We start from the raw sequence: 27,413 nt of genomic DNA on the forward strand, positions 1-27,413 counted from the left end.
GTCCCGCCCCCATTTCCGGCGGCGGAGGATGGGGAGAGGCTCGTGGCAGTTTCCGGCTGGCTCAGTGTTGCTGATTTCCCACGTGTGCTGCTGGTTCAGGATTCCTGCATTACCACTGTCCCGGTGAATTTGTCCAGCCGGGGTACCCTGCACACTTAAGGATGAAGGCCGTGAGTGTCCTCAGAAGCCCGGTCCCCGCGGCTTAGGACCTTTTTGGGTCACAGAGTCGCTGCCGTTGTATGCGGGGCGGCGGCGGCGGCCTAGATGAGGGGCTCCCTCCTGGCTCTCCGCGCTGTCAGCTTCCTCTCCCTTAGACCTGGCTCCTTCTTTTTCACCCACTGTGCACGCTTTACTTCAGCGGGCCGCATTGACATAAGCACGAAGTCTTGAGTTCGAGTTCATAAGATGTCAGACTTGAAGAGTTCTTCAAGACCATCTTTTGAACCCGTTATTTTACAGATAAGAAACGGTCGGTCCTGCTTTCAATAAGTTTATGATTCTTGGGGCCTTTTTTTTTTTTTCCTCCTAAAGGTAAGGATATAGAAAAGCAAATTGTAATCCACATCCGAGTTCAGCTTTGTTTTCCTCACTTTTAAGGGTCTTTGTCCTGATCTCTCTAAGCTGTAGCTTCATCAGTAATACAAGGATAACAGCAATCACTACTTCTAGGCTGTTGGAGGTAGTATGTTAGAGCACTTTGTAAACAGTTAAGCGATATGTAAATGTCACTTGTAATTGCTAAAGATAGCCAATATTTTAATCTTAGTATGCCAAACCACGAGTGTTAAACTAGCCTCGAATAACCATTTACCAGTAACTCAGTGGTTTTTCACATTTTTTTTGAGTCTTAGACCCTTTTGAGCAGCTGTGGGTTCTGGTCGCGGGAAGAACCTCCCGTTGAGTAACTCCTGATCTAGTGCTGTTCTGTAGGATTAATGCCATAGTGTGGTTTTAGCTCTTATATGCAAGACCCGTGACTGTGAGACATTAAAATTGTGGAATTGGTCTAATGAAATTTTATAATCAGTTCTTTTTAACCTGATTTTAAAAATAACATATTCATGTATATTATCAAGTGTGAAACAGATCACCAGTCCAGGTTGGTTGCATGAGACAAGTGCTCAGGGCTGGTGCACTGAGATGACCCAGAGGGATGGGATGGGGAGGGAGGTGGGAGGGGGGCTCAGGATGGGGAACACATGTAAATCCATGGCTGATTCATGTCAATGTATGGCAAAAACCACTACAATATTATAATTAGCCTCCAACTAATAAAAAATAAAGGAAAAAAATAATTTATTTTTCTGGATATTCAGTGCCCCTTCTGTTGTTTTCTAGAGAAGAAATAAAAAACAGGTTCCAAGCTTTCGGAAGTTGTTGAAAACTAGTAAAGTCAAACTTGAAAACAAACTAAAAAACAAACAGTTTAAACAACAAAGCACTCTCAAGAAGTACCGTAAAGAGCAGAGGAAACTAAGGCAAGCTGTAAAAGATGCCGTGTCTAAGAAACCCATTCCATTGGAGGACCCAAAGGAAAAACGACCAGGTAACTGTGAAAACATTCCAGTGTTCCAGTTTCTATTGCTTTGTTCTAAAACATACTTCATGCAATAACTTAGCTTTTTAGTCATCACTCCTAGAGAAGGATCGTAGTCCTATGTGTTTCAGTCACTATGAGAAAACATTTTAATGCAGTATTCACGGTGAAAGAGACCCAGCCTCTGCTTTTAGTTTGTTTAGAAAGCAGATCTGAAGATTTTCAGTGCATACTTGGGAAAACAAACTCAGAATAACCATGTAAATAACTTGTGGGCATTTCAGTGCTACCACTTTCCCATTTCACTGACAGTTAGCTAAGAAAAGAGTTGCTTTTCTCTGCTGCATTCTTTACAGTGTTGCCAAGTATCACTTAGTTTTCTAAACTCTGGCTTTCTTTTCACTGGGAATGAAATTGAGCTGTAATCATCAAGGTTATTCTTTTGTCAACCTGTTCAAAAACTCCCAAGTACTCAAAACAGTTAAGGAATATTATCATTCTGACTCAGACCTGTTTTGCTAGTGCAGAAGTGGTACTTTCAGGGTATTAATATTTGACTATATCTGACTTTTCTTTCTTCCTGTGCACATCTCATTCTCTTACTGTGACCTATTTAATTTGATCCATTGGCAACCGTGCTGTTGTGATGTATAAAAGGGCATGGGACTGGAAGTCAGGATGCCTGAGCTTTTCTCTTGATTTTGTTTCTTACTAGTGGTGTGGCCTTAGTCTGTCACTTAATCTCCAGGTACTTCATTTATTTTTTAAAAAAAAGGCCTTGCTTGAGTTAGATATTTTTAATATCTATCTAAATTTCAGGAGAATTTAAAAAGCATGATATGTTAGGTATTATATTTTAAAAATAAAAGCAAAAAATGTCTTTCTTCTTACATGTTGAACATCTAAATTAAGTCTCTTAGGGAGTTGGGTATAGGTATAATGTTCAAGTGGAAGACCTGGGTTAGAGAGAACAGTTTTGCAAAGTATTACTATATAGATGGTAATCAAAGCCTTTGACTTGAGTAAAATCACCATAGAGACGGTGTAACATGAAAATAAGAGAACCCAGAAAATAATTTTAAGAAATGCCAGCATTTAAAATAGAGAAACCTGTAATGTGGTTTGAGGTGGAGCCAGAGAATTAGGAAGAAAACTTAAATTGTGTATGTCTTAGAAATTGAAAGAAACGTGTTTCAAGAAAGAAAGAAACTTTTTATGTTCTAACATGAAATAGTCTATAAGATGAATTTTAATTTTAAAAAGCAAGATGAAAAGTAGTGTATATTGGAGCTTCTACCCACTTGAAATTATAGGTTATCACCACTTGTAAGATGGGCTTACACCAGTTGAGTAAAAAGGAGAAAAATATGTATGTACCCATAAACTCAAATGTGAACTATCACAGTAAGAATTAAAAGAAAAAAGCAATAGACTTTCCTTTGACCCAGAGATCTCACTGCTAGGAATGTATCCTATGATTATTTGAAAATATTTTCCAAGAGTATATATGCCCAAGCGTGTTCGTTGCAACACTGTTCACTTCAGTTCAGTCGCTCAGTTATGTCCAACTGTTTGCAACCTCATGAACCACAGCACGCCAGGCCTCTCTGTCCATCACCAACCCCTGGAGTTTACCCAAACTCATGTCCATTGTGTTGGGGATGCCATCTAACCATCTCATCCTCTGTCGTCCCTTTCTCCTGCCCTCAATCCTTCCCAACATCAGGGTCTTTTCAAATGAGTCAGCTCTTCACATCAGGTGGCCAAAATATTGGAGTTTCAGCTTCAACATCAGTCCTTCCAATGAACACCCAGGACTGATTTCCTTTAGGATTGACTGGTTTGATCTCCTTGCAGTCCAAGGGATTCTCAAGAGTCTTCTCCAACACCACAGTTCAAAAGCATCAATTCTTTGGCGCTCAGCTTTCTTTATAGTCCAACTCTCACATCCATACATGACTACTGGAAAAACCATAGCCTTGACTAGATGGACCTTTGTTGACAAAGTAATGTCTCTGCTTTTTAATATGCTATCTAGGTTGGTCATAACTTTCCTTCCAAGGAGTAAGCGTCTTTTAATTTCATGGCTGCAGTCACCATCTGCGGTGATTTTGGAGCCCAAAAAATAAAGTCAGCCACTGTTTCCTCTGTTTCCCCGTTTATTTGCCATGAAGTGATGGGACCGAATGCCATGATCTTAGTTTTCTGAATGTTGAGCGTTAAGCCAACTTTTTCACTCTCCCCTTTCACTTTCACCAAGAGGCTCTTTAGTTCTTCGCTTTCTGCCATAAGGGTGGTGTCATTTGCATATCTGAGGTTATTGATATTTCTCCCTGCAATCTTGATTCCAGCTTGTGCTTCATCCAGCCCAGCATTTCTCATGATGTACTCTGCATATATGTTAAATAAGCAGGGTGACAATATACAGCCTTGACGTACTCCCTTTTCCTATTTGGAAGCAGTCTGTTGTTCCATGTCCAGTTCTAACTGTTGCTTCCTGCCCTGCATACAGTGTTAATTTATGGCAATTATTATGGCATATATGGCAATTATTATGGTTAATTATGGCAAAAATATGGAAACTCTAAGGGGCTTCCTTTATAGGACACCCAAGTACAGCAAAGAATTGTCCTGCCCAGCATGTCAGTAGTGCTCACGTTTAGAAACATTGGGCTAAGGTGGTTGAAAAACATAAGCTTTTCCTATCGTAGATACAAAAACACAGGGTTCTATGTCTCTAATTCCTTATTTTTTTTGTTGTTTGTTGGAACAGGTAAAAGGATTGAGAGGGAAGAGGAAGAAGAGGAGGAAGCCCTTCCTTTAGATATGATGGATGAAGATGACTTACAGTTAATGAAAGATTTAGGACAAAGAGCATCTTTTCTAACGAGAGATATTTCTTCCAGGTAATATTTCTTTTAGATTATAGTCATTCACATCCTTTCAATGTTAAAAACTTGGTTCTGAATTTTACTCAGGTGGTTAGTGCAAGATGCTGCTCATCTCTGAACACTGGAATTTGTAAACTGTAAACCCTATTAGTATATATCTTTATTTCTTTTGAGTCTGAATAGTGAAGCAGAGTGAAGTATGCTCTCCTCTGAGGCAAAACAGTCCCGGGTTCCTTATGGCCGTGTTACGCGTGTCTCAGTCATGCTTAGTTGCTCAGTTGTGTCTTACTCTTTGTGACCCCATAGACCACAGCCTGCCAAGCTCCTCTGTCCATAGAATTTTCCAGGCAAGATACTGGAATAGGTTGCCATTTCCTATTCCATGTTACCATATCAGGTAGGTATTATTCTGTTTCACAGAAAGGAAACTGTTTCCCATAGTCACAAATAATGCATCTGAAATTTAAACTTAGGTGAAGTCCAAAGTCCATGCTATGTTCTGAAGGTTTTGGGGAAAGTGAAACCTTTGGCATGATGTCCACGTTGGCTGTGTAGAATATTCTTCAAAAAAAAATCTGTAACTTCACCTCTGTTTTGCTGCTAAAGGGAAAGCTAAATGTAAACCGTAGTTTAATGGCTTTATATGGTAGGCCATATGATTCATTTACTATACAAATGCCTCTTATGTTCCTGATTAAGTGCTAATATCTTTATGCCAATTGAATTTGGTTAGTGATTTATTTTTATGTACTTTTAAAATAATAAGTCTCTGAGTTCTTTTTTATATATATTAAAATTTTTTCTTGCAGTGAGCCTGTTCACGTCAAGAAACGGAAGCATGAGAGTGTTATAGATAAATATGAAAAAATACCAAGAACTCTGCAAACTGCGCCAGAGAAGGAACTGATTCACTTACTTCCTATCAAAGATAAAAGTGGTATAATCCCACAGACCAGAGAGAAACCAGGTGAATCTGCTTAGCCTGTGTATTAGGTTAAAATTTGGGCCCTTACTAATATCACATTCAAAATTTTCTCATTCAAAATTTGTTTTATTTTGACTTTTACTCATATCTACAAAACAGGATAGCTACAGTTAGTCATAGAGCAAAGTTGACCGTTCTGGCCGGAAATACAAATGATTATCTCATAGTTCAGTTATGCCCATTGTACTATGAGTACAGCTGAAGCTGCAAGGTTAAGGTGATTCTTTTCAGAGTATTTCATTTTTTTGTTTCTAAAATTAGAAACATACTAGTCATCCTTTTTTAGCCTTTTTTTTTTCCCATACATGTATTTTTGTGAAATAAAACACAAAAGTCTGGGAATCAAAGATGTGAAATTATATGGTTTATAAAAAAAAAAATTCTGCCTGTAAAACTACCATCTGGGCAAGAAAGAAATACTGCCAGCACTCAGAAACATCCCTTCTGCTCCCCTTAATCACTAATTGCTCCCTCCAAACAAAAGTAACTGTTTTCCTGAGTTTTATGGTAATCACTTCCTTGGTTTTCCTTGTGGTTTTACAACTTACATATATTATCACATTTTTAATATGTATATTTTCTGTGTAGTTATTGACAGTAACCAAGACGAAGAGGATCAAGAGGAGATGGAACCTGAGGAAGGTAATGGGATGTATCTTTCTAGTTAGTAAATTGTTAATTGAGAATTACATTTTTTTTTTTTTACTTAATAGTGAATTAGTTTTAGATGTAATCTGGAATGTGCATTTTGGAGTACTGGTCATTTCAAGGTCCTTTTGAACATTTTCCCACACTTTGAAAATCTTACCTTGTGTAATTTGATTGTTTGTTGCCTTTCCTATGGAAGATTTTATGCAGTTATGTTTGTGATGTCTAGGCATGCGTGGAGAGTCTGATAAATCATTACTATTTTGAATTCTTTTTAATCATAATGTAAGGACCTGCCTACAAATAACTATTAACTTTTTAGCCTAAAGGATAAAAATGACTCTGGTACAAAATTATTTTGGCTCTTTCTTAGAGCAGTTATACTTTATGTATGTCTGTTTAACATAACTAAATGTGGGTTCTAATAGTTGGACCAGTTCCAATCACAGTTAAACTGAAAGAACATACTTTATTGTTTGAAGCTATATTGGTTTGGAATTTGTGATAAAACAAGCTAGTTAAATTTTACTTTGTCTTAGCAAACCTTATTAGTGTAAATGAGATTACAGGGAAAGTATTTTAACTGTTTTTGGTCATTCTTCATAGGCTTATACCAGATACGCTTGTGTGTTTGTTAAATCTAGTTCCATGTAAATTTCTTTAGATGTATTTTTCATAGAGCTGAAAACAGAGGAGCATGTTTTGTACTTTTTAAAAACTAAATCAGATTGTTCTTTCTCTTAATTTGTATGAATTATTGTGGATTTATTAGCATAGTGGGCTTCCCTTATAGCTCAGTGGCATGGAACCTCTACCAATGCAGGAAACGTAGGTTTGATCCCTGGGTCAGAAAATCCTCTGGAGAAGGGAATGGCTACCCACTCCAGTATTCTTGCCTGGCAAATCCCACAGACAGAGGGGCCTGGTGGACTACAGTCCATGGGGTCACATAGAGTTGGATGGACTTGACTTAGTGACTAAACAACAGTAACAGTTAGCATAGTACTTATGAATAAGAACTCTTAATCGGACTACCTGGATTTAAATCCCATTTCTGCCAGATATCCGAGCTTAGGCAAGTTACTTTCTCTTTGCCTCAGTTTATCTACAAAATGAGGCTAATGACAGTAGTATTTGGCTCAAGTGATTAGTGAGAGATTTGTATGTATTAATAGTAATCTTGGCCCATAGCAAGTACTTGGTAAAAGTTAGCTATCATTATGGTTGTTTGTTACTACAAGAAAATTATTTTAATCATTAAGATTCTTGGATTCTTGTAAATAAAGAAATGTTTAAGAGGTGAAACCTAATCTGTTTCAGAGATAATTGAGAAGCCCATTAAGGAGCTGACATTAGAAGAACATTTAATTGAGAGGAAGAAGAAACTGCAGGAGAGGAAAATGCATATTGCAGCCTTGGCATCAGCCATATTATCAGATCCAGAAAGTAATGTAAGTATAATTAATTTCCTTAGGATCTTCATATTATGTGGTGTGATAGTCTGATCTTTTAAGATTCTCTTCCTAGCTGTAAGCACACACGGAGAGGAAGGGCATTAACACGATGGTAGTAACTGAGTTAAAATAAGAGTACATAGAACCTTAGCCTAATCCAAATCTGAACTTTGTTTCTTCTTTGATCTTAGAAAAGTTACTTGAAAGTTCTGAGTCTTATTTTCTTTGTCTCTAAATGAAGATATTGGACTATACTTGATTGATGTATGTAACTGTGTTTCAGAAAGTGTTTTTAGGGAAATAGGACACACCTGGTTTAAGAAAACTCAGTGCCATTTGTGGCAATATGGATGGATCTAGAGATTAGCAGACTGAGTAAATAATGTCAGAGAAAGACAAATATCATATGATATCACTTATGTGTAGAATCTCAATAAATGATACAAATCACCTTATTTTAAAAGCAGAAAGAGACTCACAGTTATAGAAAACAAATTTACAGTTACCAAAGGGGAAAGGGGTGGAGGAGGATAAATTAGGAATTTGGGATTCAGATACAGATCAGTAACAAAGAACTACTGTATAGCAGAGGGAACTATATTCAGTATTTTGTAATAACCTATAATGGAAAAGAATCTGAAAAAGAATACATATGTATCTGTATTTGTATAACTGAATCACTCTGCTGTACACATGAATCATTGTAAATCAACCATATTTCAATTTTTTAAAAGGTAGCATCAAAAAAAAAGGTAGCATCATTAAAAAGAGAAAACTCAAAAAAAGAACTTCTAAAAATAAGTAGATTAATAAATGTAAACTTTTTAAAGTATATTTTTCCTAACTGCTTTTTTAACAAAAATTTGATGAATGTAGAACTTTAGTGATTTATGTGTTGTTAATGTGAGCAGTGTCTGGAGTTGTATGTGGCTGGACTAGACTGTGAGCCATTGTGTGAATTCCACTTATCATGCTAGATGTGTGGTGGTTTTCTTTTGTTCATAATTATCTTGCCATGTCTCTAGCCTTATATGTTGTTTCTTTAATAGATTAAAAAATTGAAAGAATTACGTTCTATGCTGATGGAGCAGGATCCTGATGTGGCTGTTACTGTTCGAAAGCTGGTGATAGTTTCTTTGATGGAGTTATTTAAAGACATTACTCCTTCATATAAAATACGACCCCTAACAGAGGCAGAAAAATCCAACAAGGTAACGCTGGATATAACTACTACACAAAATAAGCTGAAAACTTTGCTTTGCTAGAGACAGGAGAAGGGCTTCCCTGATACCTCAGTAGTAAAGAATCTGCCCACAGTGCAGGAGATGTGGGTTCAATCCCTGGGTCAAGAAGATCCCCTGGAGGAGGAAATGGCAACTCCCTCCAGTATTCTTGCTGGAAAACCCCATGGACAGAGAAGCCTGGCGGGCTACAGTCCATAGGATCACAAAGAGTCAGACACGACTTTAGCAACTGAGCATGCAGAGGTGGGAGAAATAGTGGGGGTACTCATATTTTGCACTAATTTAAAAATGGATTTTAATATTTTGATTTAAGAAAAATGATCTTTTTGATCTTTTTAGATCCGCAAAGAAACCCAGAAATTAAGAGAATTTGAAGAAGGCCTGGTTAGCCAATACAAATTTTATTTGGAAAACCTGGAGCAAATGATCAAAGGTATATTAAAGTATCCTAAGAGTGTGTAGTGCATTGACCTCTCAGGAAGGTGAATTCTGTATTCTGTCCTGTGTGTTGAGTCAGTTTAGTGTATGATCAGGAACAGAGTCTGCAGTCAGACTTCTGAGTTCAAGTTCTGGTTCACCTCTTAAGACTTGTGATGGGCAAACCTCTCTGTGCTGCAGTTTTTCTGTCTATAAAATGGGAATAAGAATGGTTAAAGTACTATTCTTTAATAGTATTTTGATGCTTTTCTTTAATAGGAACAACCCAATCTTACAGGATTGTTGTGAGAAGTGAATTAATTTATAGGTATAAAGTAGGATTATAGTGCCTGTACTAGATACTATGCCTTATCAGCTATCAATATTAGCATTAGCATTGCTGTAGTCCTGTACATAGTAAATAGTTGTATGTTTCTTGAATTTATGAATGGTTGGAATTTATTCTACTGTTTTTTATTTGGAAGGAGTAGGAAGAGAAAGATATCTTTCTCTGGAGAGAAAGATAATGTGAGTGGATGTAATGAGTGCCTTGAAAATGGATTTAACATTTTCAGGATGATAAACTTTTTTGTCAAACGCTGTTTGCTTTCTCTTCGTTCAGAGGAAAAAGGGCAATAGGGATCATTCTGACATGAATGGGGAAGAGATTTCTTGCCAAGGCAAGGAGCTTTCACCTGACTCAGTTGGGCTCCTTTACTCGGTGCTGGGTCTAAGGATCCAGGTGCCATCTCAGCGGCAACAGAGCTGAATCTTTTGGCCCAGTAAGGACAGGGAGTGGGGTGGGTAGCGTGGATATTGCTTCTGTGCTCTGTCATCCCAGCTGGAACCTGCATACTAGCATTTATTTATCTATCATAATGTCTTCAAGAGTCTTTCCATGTTGTAGCGTGTGTCAATATTTTCCTCCCTTTTTAAGGCTGAATAATATCCCATTGTATGTACACACTACATTTTGTTTATCCATTCATCCATCCGTTATGAAGTCTTGTCAGTTTTAAGTAAATAGAAAATATTGTTCTTAATTATGGTGAATGCAGTCTGTCTGAGGGAAAATCACATTTATGAGAAGCAAGTTCAAAACAAAGGCACTTAAGGAATTCCCTGGTGGTCCAGTGGTTAGGAATCTGTGCTTCCTCCGCAGGGGGCACGGATTCAATTCCTGGTAGGGGAACTAAGTTGCTGTATGCTTCGTGGCACAGCCAAAAAATTAATTAATTAATTAAAATGTAAAAAGTCACTGTCTTATCTCTGGCTGTGTATGATGAAGAGAGAGATGTTGAACCTACTTTAGAAAAAAAATCAGCATATTTTCGTATGCTCATATTCAAGATACTGTGTTACAGTACATTACAGAGTATGTGTGTAGATATTTCTAGAAAAAAGGTACTGTGAATCATCAGTTATTTTGAAGAAGTTAAACCTCTTCTGGACCTCTTGGATAAAGATACCACAATGAGCATTAGCACTAAGCCTGGGGAAATGATGTAAGATCCAAGATTCTTGTAATTGTGGGAAGAGTCAGAAGATGAATGATGGTAGGTAAGTGTTAGTGATAACATTTGTACTTGTGTCTTAAGTGTAGACAACTCATATTTAAGAATTCAGATGGCATGTTGATTTTTCATATGATTGCCTATTAGTGTAAAAGAAACTAATTAATTGAAATTTTAACCAGTGAGTAAAGTAACCCCAGTTATCTTTTGATTAGACTGGAAGCAACGGAAGCTGAAGAAAAGTAATGTGGTTTCCTTAAAGGCCTACAAGGGACTGGCAGAGGTGGCTGTGAAGAGCCTGTGTGAGCTGCTGGTGGCCCTGCCTCATTTCAACTTTCACAACAACATCATTGTATTGATTGTCCCTCTCATGAATGACATGTCAAAATCGGTGGGTTGCTTTTGCTTTTCCTTAACAGAAAATCCAAGACCATGTGATTATTTTTTTCCTTTCAAAATTCTTTTGGAGCTCTTGTTTATTGCCAAAGTGGGGTCCATTAAATACTGTCTCTTCAAGAAAATTGTTTGAAAATAAGTTTGTTGTGGCGGTTCTGAGTAGCAGCAAAACTCCAGGAACATCAGGCTTGTGTCTGTACACATTTGGTTTTCACAACTGTGGTGGCGGGAGGAGGGGATTGTTGCTGCTGGATCAAAGGTCAGAGAGGCTTCTAAACACCATATAGGATGGGCCCCCACAACAAAGAATCACCTGGCCCAAAATAGCAGTACTGCTGAAGTTGAGAAACACTGGTTTAGTATAGCATTTTATTTTTCAGATATCTGAAATGTGTTGTGAAGCAGTAAAGAAGCTATTTAAACAAGATAAATTAGGTCAAGCTTCCCTGGGTGTAATTAAAGTGATATCTGGTTTTGTGAAGGGCAGAAATTACGAAGTTCGGCCAGAGGTAAGCCTTTCTTTTCTCACCTCGCATTGTGTTTGGTTTTAAAGTACAAAGTTAATTTTCAGTTGTTATGAAGCATTTATTTTTTGTAGAAGTGTATAAACTATAAAGTGAAAGTACTCCCCCAAAGTAACCACTCATAACAATTTGGCATGTATCCTTCTATCATTTATGTATACAGATATAACAGACACTTATGTATACAGATAGAGACATGCTGTGTTTATATTTTAAAATAAAAAATGGGTTTATACGATGGAAACTATTCTGGAGCTGTTTTTATGGATTGTGGATTTATGTAAAGGGCTATCCCATTCTTTTGAACGTCTGCCTTAGTGTTCCGTTATGTGAATATGTAGTCCCTGCTTGAGGAACAGCTGAGTTGTTTCTAGATTTTTGTTACTACAGTCAGCATAGAAAAGAACATCTTGGCCACGTTATTTTTTCACACTTGTGTGAATAATCTGTGAGTTAAATTTCTTAAGTGTCGATTCTGTGTCCAACAGTATACACATTTAAATATTTGAGAGATAAAAGCCAAATTGTCCTCCAAAAACATTTGAACATTTGTGTTCCCACCAGTGATAGGAGTGTCATTTCCCTGCAATCTACCCGATGTTGAGTATTTTCACTCTTTAATCTTTGTTAGTCTGTTGGGTAAAAAAATTATATATTAATAGATTGTTTATTTTGTTTACACATTTTTCTTAGTAAGGTTTTGCTTCCTTTCATACATTTATTAGTCATTTGAATGTTTTACCTGTTTGTATTGTCAGTTTTTTTCCCTCAGGTATTTGTCTTTCTTAATGATATGTTAATAATTTTTAAAATACTAATTTATTTCAATAAAATCTATGTACTAGGCACTATTCTAGGTCCTAGGGATAAAGTAGAGAACAAAAGAAACAAAGGTCTGTGTTTGTTGAGCTTACATTACATAGTAAGCATATTAAATCTTTGCTATATAAATCGCAAATATTTACTTGTTGCTTTTAATCTTGTATTATCTTTTTGCTTCATAGAAGTTTTGCATTTTAATTGTTTTATGGAATTGATTTTTTTTGTAATCAAGAATATGAAGTATCTTTATGTTCTTAAGTGAAGTTTTATAGTTTTCTTCTTTTGGGCCTTAGATATTTTTGTTAATTTAATTTTTTACTGTTTTATTTTATAACTTTGAAGTCTTCCTTTGTCATCAAACCCTTTTCATCCCCTGAAGCTGACCATTTTAGCTGAACTGCTAAAATTACAAATATTGGGCTTAAATATTACTCAGAATTTTAGAGTAAGCAGATAATAGGGCTTGAACACAAAACTGGATGTGAGGAAACACTTTTATTGATGCTAGAATATAAACTGCTTTCTTTCTTGGTATTTGTTTGTTTTGTATATTTATAATTTTTACAGTGGTTTTTTTTTTTTAGGTGTACAATATGATGATTTAATGTATGTATACATTGTGAAATGATTACCACAGTCAGGTTAGCACGTCCATTACCTCTCATAATTACCTTTTTTTGTGAGGTGAGAGTACTTAAGATCTATTCTCTTAGGAAATTGCAAGTGTATGATGGAATATTATTAACTTTAGTCCCCATGCTGTGCATTTGATACCCAGAACTTACTCACCTCATAACTGAAAGTTTGTATCCTTTGACCAGTTTCCTCATTTCCTTCACCCCCTGGCAACCACCATTCTACTCTCTGGTTCTGTGTGTACCTTGAGATCATACAGTATTGGTCTTTCTGTGTCTGGCTTATTTCTCTTGGCATAATGTCCTCCAGGCTCATCCATGTTATCACAAATGACAGGATCTTTTTAATGGCTGAATAATATTCCTTTGTATTATATGTATTCACCACATTTGCTTTATTCATTCATCTGTCCAGCAGACATGTAGATCGTTTCCATATCTTTGCCTTTTGTGAACAGTGCTGCAGTGGACATGGGTGTACAGGTATCTCTTTGAGATACTGATTTCATTTCTTTTGGATATGTACCCAGAAGAGGGATTGCTAGATCATATGATAATTGTATTTTTCATTTTCTTGAGGAGGCTCCATACTGTTCCATAGTGGCTGTATCAGTTGACATTCCCACCGACAGTGTACTAGGCTTTCCTTTTCTTTCTTACTGCACTGTGTGCAAGCTTGAGTGCTTAGTTGTTCAGTCATGTCTGACTTCTGCAACCCTATGGACTGTATCCTGCCAGGCTCCTCTGTCCATGGGATTCTCCAGGCAAGAATACTGGAGTGGGTTGCCATTCCCCTCTCCAGGGGAATCTTCCTGACCCAGGAATCAAACCCAGATCTCCTGCATTGCAGGTGGATTCTTTACCGGCTGAGCCACCATAGCCATTCTAACAGATGTGAGGTGGTATTTCACTGCCGTATTTATTTTCATTTCCATGATGAGTAGTGCTGCTGAGCATCTTTTCCTTTGTCTATTGGTCATTTGTTGTTTGTCTTCTTTGGAAAACATGTATTTAGGTTCTTTGTTCTTGTTTAAGTCAGGTTATTTTTTTTTTCTGTGAGTTGAGTTCCTTATTATTTTGGATATTGCCCCTTACAGATACATGATTTGAAAATATTTTCTCCCATTCAGCAGGTTGCCATTGCGTCTTGTCAGTGGTCTCCTTTGCGCGTGAAAGGTTTGCGGTTTAACATAGTCTCACTTGTTTGCTTTGCTTTTGTTGCCTGTGCTTTTGGTATCGTATCTGAAAAATTAATGTTCAGACCAGTGTCAAGGAGCTTTGCCCCTGCATTTTCTCTTATAGGGGTTTTATGGTTTGGGGTCTTACACTTAAGTCTTTATGAATCCATTTTGAATTCATGTTTATGCCTGGTGAGATAAGGGTCCAGTTTCACAGCTCTGTGTGGATATCCATTTTTCCTAGCACCAGTTGTTGCAGAGACTGTCCTTCTCCTGCTGTGCTCTCCTGGTTCCTTTACCAAAGATGAGTAAGGGGCCGTGTGCTGCCTTCTTTGATTTGGAGTTATTTATTTGGGGAGGGAGCTTCCCTGATGGCTCAGCAGGTGAACAGTCTGCCTGCAGTGCAGGAGACACAGGAGCCACTGGTTCGATCCCTGGGCTGGGAAGATACCCCGGGGATATTTTAGGAGCACAAGGAATACCTACAAAATACTAAAATCTTCTGATGCCTAGAATGACTTCAGGTGCAGTATTTATGCTTTTCATTCTTCCTGGTTTCCATTCCACACTTTAAATGAAATTCTCAGCTTTCTTCAAAATGTACATATAGGAACTTCAAAATAATATAAACCTGTAGTTCTCCCCCGCTCCCCCCCAAACACACACACACAGAGAATGCGGCTGTAACTGCAGGTCGGTAGAGTGGTTTCTTCCCCAGAAAATGTAGGATTTTAAGCCCCTTTGTGTTTGTGTTTGGATGGCCACTGTAGCACACAATACATCAATTTCTGAATCAGTTTCTGATTGTTTTTTTTTTAATGACTTAAGGCAGTAGTACACGTGGACCCTCCTGGACCAGCATCAGCTGGGCCCCTATTACAGACCTGCTGAAGCATAGACTTTGGGGATGGGGTCTAGCTGTTTGTGTTTTAACAAGCCCTCTGAGTGAGTGTGATATCTGGTCAAGCTGGAGAACCACTGGCTTAAAGAAATTGTTTTAAAATAAATAATGCTAGTCTTCATATTATTTTTTTATTGAGAAAAAAAGATTAGAACTGTTAACTGCAGAATTGAATCTGATTTGGGAAATGAAAGCTGGTTTAGAAATATCTAAAATATCCTCGCCTCACATGCTGGTCCAAACTTTTCTGGCCTGTCTGCTCTTGTCGTCCTATCTACCAGTGCCACATTATGTTCTCTTCTTCTTGTTCTTATTTTCATTGCAAAGTAATATTATGTATATTTAGACAAATGCTAGTGTCCAATCATAGACAAAAATTACTGAATATGTTTAACAAAAAGCTAATAGAACTTTGTATAAAATGTGACAAAAGATGTTGCAAAGTTTTTTTGTTTTTTGGATTTTTTTTTTTTTTAGCTTGAAGAAAGGAAATAACATTGTTTAATGCTTATTCTGTGTAAAGTATTTGAGAGCAATATAAATATTAAGCTGTGTATTTGTGTTTTCTCCAATAACAGATGTTAAAAACATTCTTGTGCCTAAGAATCAAAGAAGTAGAAGTGAAAAAAGATACAGAGGATATTAATAAACCAAAAAAGTTCATGACTTTTAAGGAAAAGAGAAAAACTCTATCAAGAATGCAGAGAAAGGTTTGATTGATTTCCTTTTTGGTTTTAATTGATTTTAGAGTAAAATCATAGTTAAATCGTAAATATAAATATTTTAAAATCTGATATTTAGAGGATTTTATTTTCCCCAGTTATTGCAAAGAAATGTTTTATGAAATCAACTTTAACTGACAATTCATTAGCAAAGAGAACAACAGGTGAAGAGGTTTTCTTGCCATGTTGTCTTTTATCCTTTGGCTTTTTCTTGCGATGCTGGCTTTTAAGATCGTCTTAGATTTGTTGTGGTAACACAGATTCCTTCCTTAAAAGAAAGAGTATATTCATGTGAAGTTGGCAACAAAATAGGTTTTAATTGAATCTTGTTTTTCTATTGCTTTGAATTTGAAACCCAGGTTGAAATTCCAGACTTTTATTTATTTGCTATGGGATTTTGTAAACTTTTTTTTTTTTTTTTTAGTATTTTGAGAAATAGAACTAATAATAGCACTGCCTTGCAGGGGTCACTGTTCAGTTTAAATAGAATAACATAGGAAAACCACTTAATGGAGTGTACAGCACTGGGTGTACTATATAAACGTTGGTTAGTACCACCACCATCGTCATTATGATCTCTTCTCAAAACATTTCTAAACAGTTTATTAGGTTATCCAAATGGGTTATTAAGAACAAAATAAAAAGTAATTTCCAGGAATAGCCATCTGTGAATGGGTCTAATAACTTTTGAAACCAAGACAAATATCAGAAGGAGGGGACACGTGTATACCTATGGCTGATTCTTGTTGATGTTTGACAGAAAACAACAGAATTCTGTAAAGCAATTATCCTTCAATTAAAAAATAAATAAATTTTTTAGAAAGACAGAAATATCAAAATAGACTTGGTGATTGTTAACAAATGAAGGTTAATATTTAAATTATTTATACTACACTCTCCTAACGTAGGCTGGACATGCCTGTTAGGAACAGCATGTATGTGCCTACAGTGGGGAATCAGAGATTCTTAGCAGATCTTCAACAACTTCATGTGAGGGAAGGAAACTATTCCTCAGTCAGTCGTCTGTATCTCAGGCAGTGTGGCAACGATTGTTTACTGCTCTTACAGCAGGAGGGAGTGGGAAAGAATTGTTTTTTTGTTGAATTTCTGTATGTATAGTATCTAGTTTTATGCATTGTATGTAAATAAGTTTGGGAAGTATTGTTGATGACTGGTTTCCACGTTATACATGATTTCACAAGAAGAATTTTTTCTGGGCTGAGCGTGTCCTTTTTTTTTCCTTTTGAAAGAATTTAGGTTGTAGAAAATTTAAGTACAGAGAATAGCAATAGAATTTAAGTTACAGAGAGTAGTATAACATATCCCATGTATTTACTATTCTGAAGAGCAAGTATTAATACATTTCAGTTTTTTTCCTTGAAAAGAAAGAAAACACTGGTGATGGAGTCCCTTTGTTCCGCTTTCCAATCCCATTCTTCTGCCTTCCTCCTTGGAGGCAGCCACTGTCATAACTTTGGTTTGTATATGTTTTTTATCCATGATTTTCTGTTTTTACTTGTATTGGTATCTGTAGACAGTCTATGGTATTATTGTATGTGTTTCATAATACTGACATATAATGCGTCTCTGAAACTATCTTCTTCACTCAGTGGTACACCCTTTTTTAAAATCTATTTTCAGTGGAAGAAAGCAGAAGAGAAATTAGAGAGAGAACTTCGGGAGGCAGAAGCTTCAGAGAGTACCGAGAAAAAACTTAAACTGGTAGGCAGTTTCACACATTCTCTTATGCTTTTAAAACTGTTGTTAAGTGATCTTAACTAGAGACTTCCTGTTTCAACCATAAGTTTGGTTTACTTCATGGGGCTTGGGTGTATGATATGCAGGAAATGTTAATCTGAGTGATGATGGTAGTTTTAGGAAATAACAGTATGTGTATCTTCATTCTGTTTTGTTGAAACTCTTAAGGTTGAATAGCGAGGGAGGGATGGGAAAAGACTGAGCTTTCAAAAGTGATAGTTTTGGTAACTTGGGAGAAAGTATACTAGGTTATACTGAAGTCATTTTGTCTGTTCTCAGCACACGGAGACTCTGAACATCGTGTTTGTAACCTACTTCAGAATACTGAAAAAGGCCCAGAGGTCACCTCTGTTGCCAGCGGTTTTGGAAGGTCTTGCCAAGTAAGGGCTGTGTAGGTTGAAATCTTTTAAATTCTTTCTAAATAAATAAGACTGAAGTAATCATTAATTTTAAACAGGGCTCACTAATGATTACTTCATGTCCTTCTCAGTTCTCATTTGAGAACTCATTCCTTTTCTATTTGTTACCAGCCTTTCCTTGAAACTGTAACACTACACATTTTTTGGTTTTCTCATCTCAAACCTTTAATTTTTTTAATATCCTTCACTAACTCTTTCTTCCTGCTTACTCAGTTCTCGCTTTCCCTAAGATTGATCCCTTAGTTCTGGTTTCCTTCTGCTCTGTAGTCAGTTTTCAGTCTTCTATAATCTGTTCCTCTTAAGATAGGTCTTTTTGTGTTTTTCTGTGAACCCTGATGAACCTATTGGGGGATATGAGTCAGAGTTATGATTGTCATGATAGTTTTCTACAATTATTTGAGATATTGTCCCATAGAACAGTGCTATCTAATAGAAATATGGTGTGAACTACATATGTAATTTTAAATTTTCTTTTAACCACATTGAAAAGGAAAAAGAAACAGTGAAATCAATTTAAGTATATTTTACTGAATTTATTTTATCTAAAATATTATTTTGACATGTTCAGTTCAGTTCAGTCACTCAGTCATGTCCAACTCTTTGCGACCCCATGAATCACAGCACGCCAGGCCTCCCTGTCCATCACAAACTCCCAGAGTTTACTCAAACTCATGCCCATCGAGTCGGTGATGCCATCCAGCCATCTCATCCTCTGTCGTCCCCTTCTCCTGCCCCCAATCCCTCCCAGCATCAGGGTCTTTTCCAATGAGTCAACTCTTTGCATGAGGTGGCCAAAATATTGGAGTTTCAGCTTCAGCATCAGTCCTTCAATGAACACCCAGGACTGATCTCCTTTAGGATGGACTGGTTGGATCTCCTTGCAGTCCAAGGGACTCTCAAGAGTCTTCTCCAATACCATAGTTCAAAAGCATCAATTTTTCGGCACTCAGCTTTCTTCACAATCCAACTCTCACATCCATACATGACCACTGGAAAAACCATAGCCTTGACTAGGCAGACCTTTGTTGGCAAAGTAATGTCTCTGCTTTTTAATATGCTACCTAGGTTGGTCATAACTTTCCTTCCAAGGAGTAAGCGTCTTTTAATTTCATGGCTGCAATCACCATCTGCAGTGAATTTGGAGCCCCCAAAAATAAAGTCTGACACTGTACTGTCTCCCCATCTATTTCCCATGAAGTGATGGGACCAGATGTCGTGATCTTAGTTTTCTGAATGTTGAGCTTTAAGCCAACTTTTTCACTCTCCTCTTTCACTTTCATCAAGAGTCTTTTTAGTTCATCTTCACTTTCTGCCATAAGGGTCAGTGTTAAACATTAATGAGATATTTGACATTCCTTTTTTCATAATGTGTCTTCAGGAAATGGCATATATTTTACATTGTAGCACATCATCTCAGTTTGGACAAGCTGCATTTCAAATGCCTGATGGCCAGTGGCTACCATTGTTTGGCAGCCCAGCTTTAGAGATAGGACTAATGTCTGAATGATAGAGAAAAGGCAGATTCGGTTCAATATAGAAGAAATTACTTCCTAATGACTAGAGTTGTTTGGTGATGAAATAGTTTGCCTCATAAGATAGTGTGGTTCTTGTCATTGAAAGAGAGGTTAGTGAGAGATTCAAAGAGAAGGTATTATTACATTAAGGAGGACCTGTTTGTTTTTTCAGTGACCAATTTATTTATTTACACAAATTCTTAATAATAGTCATTTATTAATACAAATTCAAATAATGCAATTAAAAATTAAAAGATCATAAGGTCCCTTCTTTCCCATTCAGTCAGTTCAGTTCAGTCGCTCAGTTGTGTCTGACTCTTTGTATCCGCATGAATCGCAGCATGCCAGGCCTCCCTGTCCATCACCAACTCCTGGAGATTACTCAAACTCATGTAAATCTGCCTACCTACCTTCTTTCGTATAGATTGAATCTTTCACACAAATGTATACTGTTCTGTAACTTTTCTTTTTTTGACAAACAGTTATTCTGGGTATCCTTCCTTGTTAGTACATACAGACCCTCTTTTAAGTTCATGATACTCCATTTTATGGATATGTAATACTTTATTTGATCAGTCCCCAGTGCTACACTGGAAATAGCTTCAATGTACTTGTGTGCATATATTGCTAGGTCAAAGAGTATGTTCATTTTAAATTTTGATAATTATTGCTGTATTACTTCTCCAAAAGGTTGTACCAGTGCACAGGAAATCTATGACCTCTAAGGTCTTTCCTTCTAATATTTACTTTGTGTCAAAAGCTCTTGCACTAATACTGAAGAGATATCCTGACTTGAACTACTTCAGTGCCTAACATTTTATAGTGTACAGAGTGCTATGACATTTAGTAGCTCACATGATTCTTTAACTCCATTGAGTGATCTCAGTTATTTCTAGAAATAAAAGGCCAGAATTTAGGATTACGTAGGTAATTAATTGGAGAGCCTGAGCTGGGCACTCGGTCCAGCATTTATTTTTTTTAAGCTTTCCTAGGGTCCGTTTTCTTATTAATAGCAAAATCTTTCCTCTCTTCCTTCTTCTGCCCTGTTTCCCTGGAAGCTGTAACTGATGACTCTTTTGTTACTTAGAACATCGCTTGGGCACTTAGTCAGCTTGTCTCAGAGAAGTAGTTTGCTCTCAGCACCTTCTTTCTCTGAGCAGGAGTATTTTTGAAATATATTTAATTTGTTTAGTGCCTCATATCCTCCTGCGGAGTATAGTGTCTAGCTGTGGATGAATTGTCCAAGAGGCCAGTATGAATTAATGAAAAATATAATCACTATCATCTCTAGCCTAGCTAACATTTTGAAACAAGTAATATTAAAAACATGGTTTTAAAGTCAAGTTTAATTTTTAAGTTCTCTATATCTATTTTTACATTACTTTTAACCAAATTTTGTTTGATTCTAGGTTTGCTCACCTTATAAATGTGGAGTTTTTTGATGATTTATTAGTAGTTCTACATTCTCTCATTGAGTCTGGTGTAAGTAACTCTACTAATGAATTACTTCTTAAGATATAAATTGTAGTTATTCTTAATATCCTTTTTTTGTCTTTTGTCTTTCGAAGGACTTAAGCTATCAAGAAAGTCTTCACTGTGTCCAGACTGCTTTTCATATTCTTTCTGGGCAAGGTAAGATAGTTTCTTGACCAAGTTCTGTTTGTCTTAGCCTGTGAAGGCTGTAACATACCTAATTGATGTTTGTTCTCATTTCAAAGGTGATGTTCTGAATATTGATCCAATGAAATTCTATACTCATCTTTACAAAACACTGTTCAAATTACATGCTGGTATGTATGTTTTAGATAATGTATCTTTAATAAATCTTTATCTTTTAAGATTATGTTGTGATTGCAGTTCTAGTCAATGAGAATTGAGAAACAGGAGCTAGTATATAAAATGCTGGCCTGCCAGTGCCACACATCTGTATTTCAGAAAACTTTTGGAGTTGACTGGAGATGAGTTCCAACTCAGAGCAATACATGGGCAGGGGAGCACTGCTTCATCAATTAGGGAAATGATGTGGGACAGGCACGACAGGTTCATCTGGGATTTTTCTAGTTCAGTAAAGTTGCATAGTGAAAAAGGGATGAGACCAGCCCTGAAGGGTCTTCTCTGCTGTTTTAGGTGCTACAAATGAAGGTGTTGAGACCGTCCTCCAGTGTCTTGATGTCATGCTGACTAAACGCAGAAAGCAAGTTTCTCAACAGCGGGCCCTTGCCTTCATCAAGCGCCTTTGTACCCTTGCTCTTCACGTGCTTCCAAATTCGAGCATTGGCATTTTAGCAACTAACAGAATATTAATGCATGTAAGTAGGGTGCAAACAAATAGAGCATAGTTCTTGCTATGTAACAGTGGTATTTTGTTTGATGTATGTCTTTTCCCCCATTTACATTATTATTTTAATTATAAAAGTAATTCATATTTGTGATAAGATTAGGTAATAAAAGAAGTACATAAAATTATGAAAAGAAAACATTCCACCCCTACTGACACTCTCCAGAAATAACCGTTTTTACCAGTTGGTGTGTATCCGTCCAGAAAACTTAAAAAAATTCATATATAAATAAATGTTTATGCTAAATACACACAAGTAGTAATCACTCAGTCATGTCCAACTCTTTGCGACCCTATGGACTGTAGCCCACCAGGCTCCTTTCCATGGGATTCTCCAGGCAAGAATACTGGAGTGGATTGCCATTCCCTTCTCCAGAGGATCTTCCCGACCCAGGGATTGAACCCTGGTCTCCTGCATTGCAGGCAGATTCTTTACCATTTGAGCTACAGGGAAGTCCTCAACACACACAAACAACAGAATTTTTTTCTTTTAACAGAGAGGGAATTATGATATACATTTCTGCTCTACAACTATTCTTTTTAACACTTACTGATGGCAAACACATTTTTATGTCAGTACAAATAAAGCTACTTTGTCTTGTTAATGACTGCTGGTTTAACATGGTTCTTACTGTGTGAAAGCACTGTTACAATGCTTTGCAAAAATTAATTCACTTAATTTTCATAGCAACTCTGAAGTAGCTACTATTTTTCTCATTTATAGATAGGAAAAACGTGAGGTCCAGAGAAAGAAACTTGCCTAAAGTGACACTTCTAGCAAGTGGCAGAGTTGAAATTAAAATTTAAGCAATCTGGCTTTTACACTTTGCATTTTTCTTTTGATGGACATAAGTTGTTTGCTTCTTTGCTTTTATAAAGGATGCTATAGTGAATATTCTTATATGTGTATCTAATGTAATTATTTCTCTAAAAAAGATTCCTAAAAGTGGGGTTGCTGAGTGAAAGAATATCTGTTTTCTTTTGTAAGATGAAATGAATTATTTTCAAAGCAAGCTAATAAATATTCTTTTGCAATTTTTGTTCTGTTATGGAACAAACTTAAATTGCAGAAATTAAAACTAGGTATAAAGTACATATACTTATATCTCTTATGTAACTGTAGAACCAAATTATGTTTAAATGGAAGTAAAAGTACAGAATCCAATAGCATCCTTAAAATTAATAATATTGCTTTAATAGTCCTTCTTTTAATGTGACATTTTTGCAGACTTTCCCTAAAACAGACTTGTTGCTTGACAATGAGTCTCAGGGAAGTGGGGTTTTCCTTCCTGAGCTGGATGAACCCGAGTACTGCAATGCTCAGAACACCGCTCTTTGGGAACTGCATGCACTTCGGGTAAGAGGTCCCCCCCCCAACCCTTTCCTTTTTGTGAAAAATATTTTTCAGTTTTTGCCCAAGTAGTTATAATTGCCAGAGAGCTTAATGTATTTTGTTTGGGGACTGCATTTCCTATGATTCCTGTCTTAATAGTCCACATCTCACTTTGCTCTTGCTACTAAGATGCTGAGATGCATTTTCTAAGGAAGCAGAAAATGGTGACAGTGTATTGTAGGGTGAGATTTCCTGAAATCTTTCCTTGACACTATTTAAAATAGAAGATTCGTTATCAGGAATATTTGTATTGGGTCCTATCCAGGGAGACTTTCGGAAGCCTGCCAGTTTCAAGAGGGTTTCACCTATGTTGTGACCCTATAGTGTGAACAGTAGCATTCGAGTGGAAATACATTTCAGGAAACCTGTTATAAACTAACTTTTTTACTCTGAAAGAGAAATTGCCTTTTGCTTTTCCTTTTCATACTGTTAAAGCAACTTGTGAGCAAATATACTGTTTTTTTCTGTGGGTAGGTGGTTCTAATGAATTAGATATGCATTTGTGGTTTTTAGAAAAAGTGGTGTTTATTAAACTGTGGCTCGTGTCTTATAAAATACTGACCTGCACAAAATGTGGTTGTCCTCTTTCCCCTTCAGCGACATTACCATCCCATAGTGCAGAAGTTCGCTGTTCACCTCATCGCCGGAGCCCCTTCGGAAGGCTCGGAAGCGCTCAAACCAGAATTGAGCCGAAGGTAGTATTTAGCATTGCCTTATCATAGAACTGCAGATTTCAGCTGATAGCTGTTTTGACTATGAGAAATCTGTTTTTTACAAAGTAATAGATTTCAAAATGGAAAGTGGCAGTTGGTCATCTGGATTTGGTCCACTTCATATTCTTGAGTTATTCCAAGGAGAAAACATTACTGACTGAGATTTGGTTTGTTTTGCATAATTACTTTTTTTTTAGTTATAAAAAGTTTCTCACGTACAGATAAGTAGAAAGAATAGTGAATCCCCAGGTGCTTATTATTTAGGTTCAACATGTAATAAGATGATGCCATATTTGCTTTATGTGAAGATCCCTGAGTCTAACCAGACTCCCTTTTCCCCTCCCCTCTGAATGGTTCTGCTAGGACCAGAAGGGGAGAAGTGAGGAGGCAGAGAGAAGAAGTGCTTTGAACCCTGCCATCGAGAAGGCAGCACTTTCTCTTCTCAGCCCTCACAACTATCTTTTTGTGCCCCCTGACCAGTCAGAATCTGGACTGGCAGTTACATTGTTCATCTTACACTCTTTCAGATGCGGAAAAGGGGGTCCTCCTAAAAGAAGTTTCTTTACCCACAACTTTTTATTCTGAAAAATTTCAAAAAGTACAAAGAAGTTGAAAGAGTAGTAATTCATCTTTTTCTCCCCCCCACCCCCACACAAGATCAATTAGGAAATACTTCATTCTACAGAAAAGAAGACACCTTTGTGATAGTTCCACCATTCAGAATTAATATTGTGCTTTAGATTTTCCCCTTCCATTACAGCCCCATTGGTTTCTTTATTATTATTATTTTTTTTTTCCGATTTCTTTAATCAGAGACCACAGACAGGTGGCCTGAAGACAAGATTTTCTGGCCTCTTCAGTGTTTGAACAAAAGTCTGATTAGTTGCTAAATTGTCAAATTTGGGGGAATTCATCCAAAAATCACATTTCCAGCTTTGCTGGAAATACTGGGAGAGATGACAAAACAGATCTGTATTTTTACATCATAATAGTCAGCTACCCACCTCTCTTAATGAGGTATAAATTGTAATTTCCTATAAACCCATTTCATTCTGGGTAGGATAGAGATAACCTTTGCCCTTCTTCAGTCTCAGATCATTAAGGACTCATTTACATGCAAGGACATTTATTCTGTCCTGATTGGCCTCTGCTTGCTTCCAATCCAAGCAAACAACTGAAGAATTATGCTGTTGGAAATCCGTGGAAGATAACTCCATGCCTTGTGTTCTCATGATTAACTTAACGCTTAGTTGCATATTGTTCACGTAACTGATTGAGTTGGGATTTGATCACATTAAATTTGAGGTCTTTTGCTCAGCCTTCTTTTTGTTCAGGCTTATATTTACATTTATCAGTGTATACCAGACCTATCTGAGGTGGATTTAGTTGGATAACGAAAGTATAACATAGGGATTTAGGACTTATTTTGTATGTGTGTTTTGCTGGTTTTCAAAGAAAACAAAAGCACTAATTAGAAAAGATATATGCATCCTTTGTTCATCACAGCATTATTTACAATAGCCAAGATATGGAAGCAACCTAAATGCCCATCAATAGATGAATGGATAAAGAAAATGAGGTATATATGACTGGAATGTTACTCAGCCATGAAAAAAAGTATTAAAGCTTGCCCTTTGTAACAACATGGATGGGCATAGAAGGTATTATGCTAGGTGAAATAAGTCAGAGAAGGACAAATACTCTATGATTTCACTCTCAGAATAAATGAACCAACAAAACAGAAACAGTCATGGATACAGAGAACAGTGAGGTGGTGCCGGAAAGGAGGGGGTTAGAAGGAGGAGAGAAATAGGTGAGGGAGATTAAGAAGTATACATTGAGTACAAATTATTTTCTCTGGGTACGATCTAATTCTTTGGGTACAATCTAACTTTTCAGGTTATACAGATGGGTTGGTGTCTTTACATTTCTTATGTTTGTTATTATAGATCTGCTGCAGAACTTTTTGAGGCTTACAGCATGGCAGCAATGACCTTCAATCCTCCTGTTGAATCTTTAAACTCCAAAAGGAAGGTATGTGATAGTTTTCATTATTTTTTTAAAAGATGAAATAAAAACTAAATGTCTCTTAGTAGCTGATTTCAACTTGCTAAATTGTTTTCTAGGTGGGTTGTTGTTGTTTTTTTTCATGTTTAGGAGTTGATGGTAGGGTGAATTTCTGGGATTGGAATCCTATGGAGATAGGAGACTCTTTTTATTCAGTGTAGACTAGCTGACATGTCCAAGACCTGACACAGCCCCTGTCATCGTTATGTTTCACGTGATGGTTTGATGTCAGCTGTTGCCATTTTTAGCTTTGCTTACAGCATAAGCAGACTTTGAACTCATACTTCTAATATTTTTTCAGGATAAAGTTTTACAAGGGGATTCATTTTTGAATGAAGAGTTAAGTCAACTGATCAAAAGACATTGCAGTCAAGTTGCTACTCAGTTGCCTCTGGATTTCACCAAATGTTTGGAAACATCACTACGGTAGTAGAAGAATGAGGAGTCAGTGGACTTCATGTATATTTGTGTGTTTGTGCAGGTGCACATAAAGATATATTGTTAATTTAGGACTTTCTCTTGAGGAGAAAGAATTATCTTTTGCGTGGCACAGGGTTCGGCCCCAATCCTAAAAATACGCACAGGAAAATCAAGACTGTGAGATTGCTTTTTACCAGTCAGTTACTCTTTATAACCAAATAAATCTATTTTTATTGCACCACCATGACGGAAGTGAGAAACAGTCTAAATTTGAGTGAATATATTTTTATGAAAATTTCTGAGAAAAGGGAAAATAGCTTGCAATTGGATACCAGGTTCTTTGGCTCTTACTGGACAATAAACTTCAAGAAGTAACCTAATTTGGTATATGGGGGAAAAAAATGATTGCTCATCATGGTTGCTTTTGCAGAAAGTTTGAGTGTGATTCTAGTCTGTTTGAAGTCCTTCATATTTTCTGACATGCTCTGGAGGGTGAAAGGGGAAAAATCCCTTCCAGGTGGAAAAAAGAAGTTTTGAGACTTTACCATTCTGTCTTAAGGATAAAAGATATCCAATGAGGGTCATTTAGGCTTTCCAGGTGGCACTAGTGGTACAGACCCCACCTGCCAGTGCAAGAGATGTGAGAGATGTGGTTTTGATCCCTGGGTCAGAAGATCCCCTGGAGGAGGTCATGGCAGCCCACGCCAGTATTCCTGCCTGAAGAATCACACAGACAGAGGAAGTAGGAAGGCTACGTGGGATTGCAAAGAGTTGGACACTATTTAAGCAGCTTAGCGTGCATGCAGCACGGGGGCCTTTGATTTTATTCCCCCCCGTCCCTTTTTTTTAAATGAATGAAATGCCTATTCTTAGGAATATAGGTAAAAAAGTAGTATTTTATGTGACTGTTAACATAATCTAGG

The 27,413-nt window shown here is 36.9% G+C and overlaps 1 protein-coding gene across 1 annotated transcript; it reads left to right on the top strand.

The window, feature by feature from the left end:
* The first annotated feature begins 17 nt into the window (after positions 1 to 17).
* On the top strand, positions 18 to 26,870 carry NOC3L (NOC3 like DNA replication regulator). Its single transcript, XM_020905841.2, has 21 exons — positions 18 to 170; positions 1,339 to 1,546; positions 4,311 to 4,443; positions 5,238 to 5,395; positions 6,002 to 6,055; positions 7,382 to 7,512; positions 8,565 to 8,726; positions 9,099 to 9,192; positions 10,906 to 11,081; positions 11,467 to 11,595; positions 15,725 to 15,856; positions 17,510 to 17,590; positions 17,906 to 18,006; positions 20,969 to 21,041; positions 21,128 to 21,191; positions 21,278 to 21,349; positions 21,687 to 21,868; positions 23,126 to 23,254; positions 23,888 to 23,985; positions 25,953 to 26,037; positions 26,372 to 26,870. The coding sequence occupies exons 1-21, from the start codon at positions 162 to 164 to the stop codon at positions 26,498 to 26,500; spliced, it is 2,400 nt and encodes a 799-aa protein (XP_020761500.2). The 5' UTR covers positions 18 to 161; the 3' UTR covers positions 26,501 to 26,870.
* The last annotated feature ends 543 nt before the right edge of the window (positions 26,871 to 27,413 follow it).

The sequence above is a fragment of the Odocoileus virginianus genome, unplaced genomic scaffold (assembly GCF_023699985.2).
Source record: "Odocoileus virginianus isolate 20LAN1187 ecotype Illinois unplaced genomic scaffold, Ovbor_1.2 Unplaced_Contig_15, whole genome shotgun sequence".
Classification (NCBI taxonomy): domain Eukaryota; kingdom Metazoa; phylum Chordata; class Mammalia; order Artiodactyla; family Cervidae; genus Odocoileus; species Odocoileus virginianus.